Source organism: Martes martes (genome assembly GCF_963455335.1).
Source record: "Martes martes genome assembly, chromosome: 4".
Taxonomy (NCBI): domain Eukaryota; kingdom Metazoa; phylum Chordata; class Mammalia; order Carnivora; family Mustelidae; genus Martes; species Martes martes.
This window is the reverse complement of record NC_137891.1, coordinates 167,557,504-167,567,030: the sequence shown is the minus strand read 5'-3', so window position 1 is coordinate 167,567,030 and position 9,527 is coordinate 167,557,504. Positions and strand designations below refer to the sequence as shown.

Genomic DNA, 9,527 nt, shown 5'->3' with positions numbered 1-9,527 from the left:
AGAAATTTTGTGGGGACTGTGTCATCCTTTTCCCTTCTCAGCGACACCCCAGCAAGCTGGTACCATTCATGGACATCTTTATTAGTTAGATCTCTCTACACTACAGACACTTGAAACCTGGAGCCTCGGTATGTTTTGGACTAGGCCGGGTAGCAGGCGCCCTCATCCAAGGTCCAGAGGTGCTGAGGGGTCTTGAACATCTCAGCCACTATCCCAGGAGTCAGCAATTAAAGTTGGGGCTTAGAGGTTGGCTCACAGCCCTCTGTCTTCTCCTTAGATGCCAGTCTTTGCCACACCTTCTCCCAGGCCACCTGGGAAGGTTCAGGCGGGCGGATCCAGCGCAGAAACAGGCCTGAGGAGGAGGAGGAGGACAGATAAGGAAGCTCAGCAGAGGAGCTAGCTGCCCAGGGGAGGAGGTGGGGGAGGGGAGGGGTCACCTTGCCACAGTCGCAGGCTCTGGGGCTCCACAGAGGGCCAGATGGCCAAGGGATTGGGGACGTAGAGTGGGTTCCGGAGTTTCCGTCGCACTTTCGGCTGGTTGAGCCCAGACCACAAGGAGTGGGTTCGAGTCCTCACTTCACACAGGCATCTGTAGGGAGTGAGTTTCCAGACTCAAGCTATGCCTTCAGGGATTCTGGACTGGGGACCCTGGTTAGGGTGACCACCACCCTGAGGGCAGTGACAACCTCTCCTTTTTCCTGCAAAGGTTCTTGCCAGTCAGATCCTGGACTGGGCACTGGAATAAAGTAGAACAAGACAAAGTTCTAGTTGTTCAGGAGATCATTTAGCTCTGCCTGGAAGTGTCAGGAAAGGTAACTGAGAATGGGCCCCGTGGCCGGTTCTGTCCGCAGAAGTTCACCAGGTGTCCAAAAGCGTGGAAATACAGGGCCAAGAGCAAGAAAGTGGGAATGGGCCAAAGTGAGTGTTGTTGGGTTTCTGGTTTTTTTTTCGTTTTGAGAGAAAAAGCGTGAACAGGGGGTGGAGGACAGAGGGGGAGGGAGAGAGAATCAAGCAGGCTTCACGTCCAGCATGGAGCCCATTGAGCCCAACACGGGGCTTGATCTCATGACCCCGAGATCATGACCTGAACCGAAATCAAGAGTCAGATGCTTAACCAACTGAGCTGCCCGGGCTCCCCTGTTTGTTAGTGAACTTTTTAAACTGGTGACAGAGAACAGTGAGGCGGCTGTTCCCACAGCCTACATGGAAAGAAGAGTCTGGACTGGGGTTAATAGGAGGGACCTTTGACAGGAAAGGCCAAGATAAGAAAGTTTTAGGAGAAAGGCTATATATGGAGGACAGGAGAGGGAGATACATAAAGATAACAGTTTCTCAGCTGGGTGACCCAGTTGCGGAGTCAGTGAAAACAACCTTGCAGGACAGGAGGGGAGGGATAGGCATGCAGGGGGCAGGTTGGCAACAAAAGCGAGGAGAGGACTGAGCCCTCCCTTCCCTCACATCACACTGAGGAGAGAAAGACGGCTTTGGGGGGCTTGGGAGCATATGCAACAGGCGAACCAGATCATAAGAACCACCGCCACCAGGGTGCCCACTGTGCTGGGCACTGTGCTGAGCACTTCCCATGCTTTAACCCAGCTAATCCACACGTGCCCGCCCTGTGGATGCTGGCTGCTAGAACACTCCGTGCTACTGACAGGAAACATGTTTTCCATGATCACCCATCAGGTGAGTGATGGAGCCAGAAGGTAAGCCCAAACAATTTGACTCCATTTCCAACCTCTACTCTTGCTTCACTAGAATCAACCCTGCAGAGTGGTAGAGAGCCCCAGAAGTGATTTCTTTGGCAGCAACTTTCCCCTTCAGTCCTTGTTTTTAAGCTAGGGGTGCACTGGCTCTCAGCTCTGAAGAGAGCGGGTAGGTCTGAAGAATGGGCCTTGGGCCCATTCAAATCTGGGTTTGCAGAAGTTAGGGGAAGGGTGAGATTTGGAGGCAGGGGAGGAGAGAACATGCAAGAGTTTTCCCCAAAGAGAAACTCAGCCAAAAGGGAAGGGACCTCGGCGCTGACACAGCCTGGCCTGCCCCTGGCCCCTGACCCACCGTGACAGCCCCTTCGCTCACCTCTCCTTTTCGCTGCTGCAGAGGAAGGTGCCAAAAGGGGAGGCATAGGCGTGCTCAAACAGGGCCAACAGCAGCCCCTCCCCAAACTCCAGCGACAGCGGGAACTGGCGGCCCAGCTGCCACACACAGTCCAGGAAGAGGAGGAAGGTGGGTGCCTCGTGCTTGGGGCGGGCATGGGAGAAGGCCGAGTGGGCACAGCGCAGCTGGAAGGGGTGGCCGGCCTGGGGAGGGGGCAGAGCGATGGGCACAAGGAAGCAGGGTCTCTGGATGGAGGGGCAGGGCTGGGGCTGATCAGCCACTTACCTGGATCCACTCGCGCTCCACCAGCTCCTGGAATCCAGTCATGGTCCGGCTCAAGGGGTCCAGGATGAGCTGGGCCAGCGAAGTCACCAGCAGGGTGCTGTCCGTGCCTTCAGCCCCGTGCACCAGGACGCAGGCCTCTTCCCTGTGGGCCAGGGCTGTTAACAGTGGCCAGTCCTTCCCAGCCTGGGGTGGCCGGGCCAGGAGTCAAATGGACCCATTTCCAGGCTGTCCGTGCTTATTGTGTCCAGGGGTTGAGGGCCTTGCTGTCTGCCCTGTTCTCTGCCTTGTGGCAGGGGGCTTACCTCTCCACACCCCGGGCTGCTAGGCAGGCGGTGCTCAGGGCCTCTTTCACATGTGCCAGCCAGCAGCAGGCCTCTAGTCGACTGAGCCAGCCGTCCATGCTCTGCTCCAGGTCCCCGCAGGCTTCCACCAGGCGCACGAAACTCTCCTGTAGGGGCCATCCCCTGTACAAGTGGGAATCTGGTCATTCCATCCCCAACCAAACTCTGGTGAGCACAGCCTGGGAACAAGTGCTCCAGACCAACATGGCAGACAAAGAGGAACCTATCTGACAAGAGGGACACAGGACCCTTTGGGGAGCCCACCTAATCTCATAGAAATGATTCTGTATCTTGGAGGACTCCCCAGTCTGATGGAGAAGGCCCCAGACCCCTTGGGGGAGACATGGTCTGTTGGAGGGTACCCGGGGAGTGGTCACACAACCTTCCTGGGAAACAATGCCCTGGGAAATCCCCAGTCTGATGGAAGCATCCCAGTACTGTTGTAGCCCAGTCTGATAGGAGCAACACGGTAGTCCCTGGGGAGTCCCAGTCCGACAAGAGAAACACAACCCTCTTAGAATTCTGGTCCCTCTTCCTGCTTCCCAGGAACTGCTCAGCTCAAGATCACCAATGTGACCTCCTGCCCTAAAATCTCATGGAGACTTTTCCAGCCTTGTGTAAAAGCCTGCAAGGCACCACTCCCCCCCACCCCCGCCTTTAGGATAAAGTCTAAGCTCATAATCATGGCATTCAAGACCTTTGCTCTGGTCCCTATTGCCCCTTTAGCCCCAGCTCTCTCTGCCTCTACGCCACACTCTACACATCCACCATTCCAAAGTGCCTGCAGCTCCCCGAACAGGACAAATGACCTGAGGCTCAGCTCCTGTGCACTGGCCGTTCCTTCCACCTGGAACGTCCTTCTGCTCTCTGGCCCTTCCTCCTCTTCCAGGTGTCAGCTAAGGCCTCCAGTTCTCAGGGAAACTTTTTTTGCACTCCCTACACACAGGAGAGGGGCACCAGCTCTGTCACACCGAACCCTAACTGCCCTTGTACTGCTGATCTCGCAACCAGGTCTGGGCTGCCCATGGTCTCTGCCTCGGGGCTCAGTCAATGTTGGTTGAATAAAGGAATAAAAAGTTTTGTATTCCACTCTCCTCAAAGCACAGAAACTCCCTGAGGACCTGCTCTTGGTACTACCATCGCCTGGATAGACACGGCTGTGCAGGTAGAGCTGCAGGGGAGGGCTGGGACCCATGGGGAGCTGAGGGGTGTGTGTGTGTGTGTGTGTGTGTGTGTGTGTGTGTGTGGTGAGGCTGTTCCTGGAAGACAAAGACAAGTGTCAGTTTAATGTAAAGAGATGCTTTTTCTTTCCAGGCAGAGTTCGGGTGCCTAGAGAGGAATGAGCTCTGTCAGTGGGGGCTGTGCAAGTGGGGATGCTTACGGGATAGGATAGCTACCCAGAAATGCCTAACAGTCCCCAAGGTTCCTGGAAGACACCCCCCTACTCCTCCTGCCTCCCCCCTACACACACATATCCCTGAAGAGTCCGGTAGGAGCGAGCCCAGGAGAAGACTGAAAGACCTCTCACCTCTCCAGGGGCCGGTGCAGCCGTTTCCAGCCAGGGTAGGCGGCTTTGGCCTCCGTGCCACCCCCAGTCACACGGGCCTGTTTGGCGGCCTGAGCGGAGCGCGTGTCGAGGATGAAGCCCGGGGCTCCAGGGCGAGCTCCCGCCAGCACGGCTCGCAGCAGCTCCTCGTCCTCAGCGCAGCGCCTTTTCTGGGGACCAGTCAGGGGCTGGCTGGAACGTAGCAGCACCTGCGGATGGGCACTCCACTCCAGAAGCCATAGACACCCAGCCCCGGCCGGGGGACTTCGCTCAGGGAGGCCTAAGAAGGTCTACGGGCTGGAGGGCAGGGTCCCTAGCGGCGGAACTCACAAGGCGCGGGCCCGGGCTTGGGTGGGGTGTAACCGAAGGGGAAAGGGACCCTAAGAGTAGAGCGTGGGCGGGTCCAGGGTTGACAAAGACCCAACTAGACTCCAGGGACCCAAACGGCCGGGGGCGGGGCCCAGATTGGCGAGACTCCGCAGCCGGGGAGAGGGGCGGGGTCTGAGTCCGGGGAGGGCGGGCGGAACGGAGGGGGCGGGGCCCGTTGGGGGGGCGGGGGAGGATGGAGCGCGGCCACAAAGGGCAGGAGCCTGGGCTGCAGGCGCGCGGCGAATTGGCCCGGCCGGTGCAGAAAAGGGCTAAGAAGGGCCGCATTTGTTCCTAGTGGCGGAGTCTGGGGAGGTGCGGGCTCACGGTTCCGCTGGGAGCGTGGTGGTAGCTGAGCACAGGGAAGCGGCCTCCCTGGCGGAAGCGGGCGCAGCGCGCCAGGGCATCGTCGTCTACAGAGCGAGGCACGATCACGGCGCGGGGATAACTGGGGCACAAGCTGAAGTCCTCGTTCACCTCGCTCAGCCTCCAGGCGTTGGTCTGCGGTGAAGGCAGAGGGGAAGGCCGGGTTAGGGCACTCCGTGAGCGCCCGGACCTCACGCCCCTTCCAGGCGCGGCGCTCGCACAACCGCGGGCCCCCACGACCGCACCCACCTCGCGAGCTACTCGCTTGTAGTAGCGTTCGGGTGGGTGGAAGTGCCAGGCGTCGCCCAATCTCAAGCCCTTGGGACGGTAGAAGAACGGAAAGGAAGTGATGACCGATTCCAAGGACGACAGCGCCTGGGGGAGGAAGTCGGGGGATCTGGGCAAAGTCGGAATCGTCTCACGCGCGCCCTCCCAGGCCCTCCGCTCCGCAGCTCCCTCCTCTGCGCGTACTCCAGACCACCCTGCATCCCTTGCTGTTAGCTGTGTGCCAGGATAACACCGGATGCTGAGTTTCTCGCGCAGTAGCCCGTTTAGTCCTGTCATTACAAAATAGGGATCGCTTAAGGGCTTCGGGAGCACCGTTGGCGCACCTCGATGGAACGGGCGATGTCCAGCGTGGCTTCCACGCCCTCTATGTCCAGCTGCAACACTCGCAGGTCCTTACAGCGCAGCGTGATGGTGCCGGAGTCACCGGAGACCCTGGGGATGGACGGGCTTCGGCTTAGAATCCCCCGCCCCCCCACGAGGGGAGGAGAAACGAGTTTATCAGGATTGGACGTAATGCAAGGGGGCACCAGTTCCAACTGCGCTTGCCCTTCCCCCTCCTCTGCGGAGCCGCGAGCTTCGCAACTACGGGGACGCCCCCGCCACGTCTCACCGCTTCTCGATGGAGTCTACACTACGCAACAGCAGAAGCCACAGGTCTGAAGTCCCCTGAGGCCCTGGCGACAGCAGCAGGTGGTGGCCGGTGACGCATAGCGTGCCACGCAGTGGGGGCGCCTCCGGACCCCGCAGCAGCTTGGCTTGGGCCCCGCCGGTGCGGATCAGTTCCGAGAACTCCATTCCGCCTGTGGTGGGCCTGGGGCCCAGCAGAAGGACGGACTCCAGGAGCGTCAGGCGGGGCGAGCGCGGGCTCGGAAAGGGACAGGAACTGGCGGGGCAGCTGGCGACGCCGGCAGGACAGCTGTTAAGGAGGCCCCTTGGAAGAAGAGATAGAACAGTTTCACAGGAACTTCCCCATCCTACTGCCAGCACCTCTGAGGGAGGACCCCAGCCAGACCCTGTTGAGGAAAACTCAATTTCATCCATCTGTGAAATGGGGAGAATAATCTTGCTTAAAGCCCTTTACCTCGTGCCTCGGTCTCAGGTGGCACTTAACATTTTTTTTTTAACCTAGGTGCCTTCACTGTCGCTGACTTAAAAAAGAAATATTACCATTTCTTCTTTTGTACCCTGGTGGAAAGGGTGGAAAGGGTGGGCGTGAAACTGGGAACTGTCTGCTTCCTCCCTCTACCGCTGAGACTGGGTGGGGGAAATCCCTTAGTCCACCTTAAATGCAAGCAGCTGTGTAGTTGGCGCCCCTCCCCTACCACAGCTGGAAGTCCCAGTCTGAGGGCGCCCTCTATGGGGGCTGCTTCTGGCTTAGTCCTGCCCTCGAAAGCCCAGTCTTCTACCACTCCATTCTTCAACCAAATATGAATTGCCCACACACGGAGCTGGGCTCTGTATTTGGTGAGGGGACCCAAGGATGACTGAGGAAGGTTCTGTTCATTAGGATTTTCAGGTTGGCAAGAGACACACCTAAGCTGGTAAACCACAAGAGGTGAAAGGATTTATGGAGGACCCATCCATCCATCTATGCATCCATTCCATTATGCTTTCATTTTTTTTTTAATTCTTTCATTCCTTAAACACTGATGCCTACACTGTGTGCACAGTGATTACTAAGAAGAATAAGACCTACACCTGCCTTCAAAGGGCCTTTTGGTCCACTAGGTTGCAGGCTTGCTTGCGTGTGTCTGCACATGCACGTGCATGTATGCAAAGCCCTTCTTTTAAAAAACACACACACACAAAGAAAAGAAATCATAGGTGGACCCCCATAATACAAACATAAAATCGGAATGAGCTGCGAAAGTAGCCACACATAAAGGAGTACAAATTGTAAAATTCCAGACCAGCTGGGATGGGAATTCGTTAGAAATGCAAATTATCAGCCCCACCCCCACGTATCGCCTTAAATACATTTTCCAGGAGATTCCCATGCACACTAAAGTTTGAGAACCATTGGAAAGTACACAAAAAGGCAAAACTAATCGCTGCTGTCAGAGATTGGGAGAGCAGTGACAGGCCAGGGGCACCTCCTGGATGCCGGGAATGTTCCGTTGTTCCATCTGGGTGCTGGGTAAGCAGTTGGGCTTAGTTCGGGAGAATTCAGCAAGGCATGTCATTATTTATGATGTGCGAAGTTTTCTGTGTATCTGTTATATTTCAATACAAAATTTAAAAAAGGGAAGAGCTCTGGTTGAATCCCTGGGAAGGGCAGGGAGAGGGAGGGTCTAGGAGCCCATCTACAGCTCTGCCTTTAACTAATACGCAGTCCTTGAGGGATTTCCAAGGGAACCTAAGATCCTTAGAGTACAGCTCAAAATCACTGATCTGTCCCAACAGAGTCAGTGACTTGTCCAAATGTCATGAGGACAGAGGGCAGCTCATCAACCTTCTATCTACCCCCCTCTCCTTAACTTGGGTCTTGGGACGAAGGCCAAGGCTCTAGTGTGGATGATGCCTTTCTCCTCCTGGAGCAACTTCCTTTCTGGGAACTGGGTGTCTCCTTTTGGGCAAAGACAATAAAATTCATCCAAGGGGCCGGGGAAGCAGGACTCCTCCTGCCCCCATCCGGATGGCATCACGTGGCTCCCGGGTTAGCAGGCCAGGAAAATCCCAGCCCTTGCACAGTCGCCCTCATATACCTCTCTCTTCACCCACCCTGACACACTCGGCTTCCCTGACTCACCTTGGACAGTCCCCATCACATACTCCCTGGCACAGTTCTGTCCCCCTTAGCTCCTGCTGCCACCCCCCAGCCATACTGCCAGCCTTTCCCAGAGCTGTAGCCTTGCCCCGTCACTCACTCCAAACCCACCATGTCCCTGGGGCCGCTGAAATTCCAGGCAGTAGGTGAAGAAACTGAAGAGGACGAGGAGGAAGAGAGCCTGGATTCTGTCAAGGCTCTGACGGCCAAGCTGCGGCTGCAGACACGGCGGCCCTCGTACCTGGAGTGGACGGCCCGGGTCCAGAGCCAGGCGTGGCGCAGGGCCCAAACGAGACCTGAGCTGGGGGGCCCTGGTGCCCTCTGCGGCTTCGACTCAATGGATTCTGCCCTTGAGTGGCTCCGACGGGAGCTGGTGAGTTGGGTGGGGTGAACAGTCATCCTTGGGACCCAGGAGCCGTGGGCGTGGGGAAGGGACAAGGACAGACCTCACCTCCAGCAACTCGCCCCACTCCTGTGGCTCTGTCCCGGGGTTAAGGAGCCATGAAAGGACTTGTCCAGTGATTTATTCAGGGAGACTTGCTGAAGCAGGGTTCCATCCGATCTACCTACTGCCGGCTACTCCTGTGGCTCTGGGGACAGATCCCTGCCCTTTGAGGAGCATGGCCTCCCCTACCCTGGGAATTGCTATACTTCCAAGACGCAGTGAAGGACAAAATGAGGCACTGACCACACTTTAGGCAGAAGCTGAAAAGGCCAGCATTATGCAGGTGGCTCTTAACCCCATATGTGCCAACAAAAAGATGTCTAGCCTCTAAATTAGAGACTGCGGTTTAGTCGACGTGGGGTGAGGCCCCCAGGCACCTGTATTTGTCTAACAATTGCTTCTTAGTTTTAGAGCAGGATCTGACGGATGGGGAGGGATCAAGCTGGGGCGAGAGGGGGTGGGGCGGACACAGCCTGTGCAAAGACCCAGGGTGTTGACAGGAAGGGAAGACTGACGCGAGCAGCTGAGCACCGGTACAGAGGTCTCACGCCCCCTCTCGGCCGCAGCGGGAGATGCGGGCTCAGGACCAGCAGCTGGCTGGGCAGCTGCTTCGGCTCCGGGCACAGCTGCACCGGCTGAAGGTGGACCAAGCCTGTCACCTGCACCGAGAGCTGCTGGACGAGGCGGAGCTGGAGCTGGAGCTGGAGCCGGGGGCCGGCCTTGCCTTGGCCCCACCGCTGCGGCACCTCGGCCTCACGCGCATGAACATCAGTGCCCGGCGCTTCACCCTCTGCTGAGGGGCACCTGCGGGCCTCCTGAGACCTCAAAGGCCCCAGCACCTGGCAAGGGGTGGTGGGAGGGTTGAGGGGGCTGTCACTCCGTTGGGAGCATAAAGCCCCAGCATCCTGTCACCCCTGCTGCCCTAGCTTGGGGAGGGGTGGTTGGAGGAAGGGGAGAAGCTCACAGGCCCCCAGGCTCTTCAATAAAGGCCCTCTGTGCTTCCCATCAAGGTCTCCACAGTCATTT

General features: G+C 57.5%; 2 protein-coding genes across 4 annotated transcripts; one reads left to right on the top strand and one right to left on the bottom strand.

Moving 5' to 3' along the window:
- Nucleotides 1-58: 58 nt before the first annotated feature.
- LOC308341496 (myotubularin-related protein 9-like) lies at nucleotides 59-6,176 on the bottom strand. Of its 3 annotated transcripts, none has more exons than XM_080801482.1 (10): nucleotides 5,900-6,176; nucleotides 5,613-5,721; nucleotides 5,251-5,376; nucleotides 4,963-5,136; nucleotides 4,252-4,478; nucleotides 2,685-2,846; nucleotides 2,383-2,524; nucleotides 2,080-2,300; nucleotides 438-589; nucleotides 59-352 (listed from the first exon to the last, which is right to left on the bottom strand). In XM_080801482.1, the coding sequence occupies exons 1-10, from the start codon at nucleotides 6,082-6,084 to the stop codon at nucleotides 228-230; spliced, it is 1,623 nt and encodes a 540-aa protein (XP_080657608.1). In that variant the 5' UTR covers nucleotides 6,085-6,176; the 3' UTR covers nucleotides 59-227. The 3 variants fall into 3 exon arrangements, with proteins under 3 accessions (XP_080657608.1, XP_080657607.1, XP_080657606.1); XM_080801481.1 differs by having other exon boundaries at nucleotides 62-352; nucleotides 2,080-2,240; nucleotides 5,900-6,164; XM_080801480.1 differs by having other exon boundaries at nucleotides 62-352; nucleotides 5,251-5,319; nucleotides 5,900-6,156.
- A 1,800-nt stretch (nucleotides 6,177-7,976) lies between these two features.
- On the top strand, nucleotides 7,977-9,505 carry FAM167B (family with sequence similarity 167 member B). The gene is made up of 2 exons (XM_080801479.1): nucleotides 7,977-8,429; nucleotides 9,068-9,505. The coding sequence occupies exons 1-2, from the start codon at nucleotides 8,169-8,171 to the stop codon at nucleotides 9,296-9,298; spliced, it is 492 nt and encodes a 163-aa protein (XP_080657605.1). The 5' UTR covers nucleotides 7,977-8,168; the 3' UTR covers nucleotides 9,299-9,505.
- Nucleotides 9,506-9,527: the final 22 nt, after the last annotated feature.

Coding starts and splice junctions, on each gene's coding strand:
- LOC308341496 (XM_080801482.1), bottom strand. CDS start 6,084: ATGGAGTTCTCGGAACTGATCCGCACCGGCGGGGCCCAAGCCAAGCTG. Junction 5,722..5,899: donor GTAGACTCCATCGAGAAGCG/GTGAGACGTGGC, acceptor GTCCATCCCCAG/GGTCTCCGGTGACTCCGGCA. Junction 2,301..2,382: donor TGGAGCGCGAGTGGATCCAG/GTAAGTGGCTGA, acceptor CCCCCTCCCCAG/GCCGGCCACCCCTTCCAGCT.
- FAM167B (XM_080801479.1), top strand. CDS start 8,169: ATGTCCCTGGGGCCGCTGAAATTCCAGGCAGTAGGTGAAGAAACTGAA. Junction 8,430..9,067: donor AGTGGCTCCGACGGGAGCTG/GTGAGTTGGGTG, acceptor TCTCGGCCGCAG/CGGGAGATGCGGGCTCAGGA.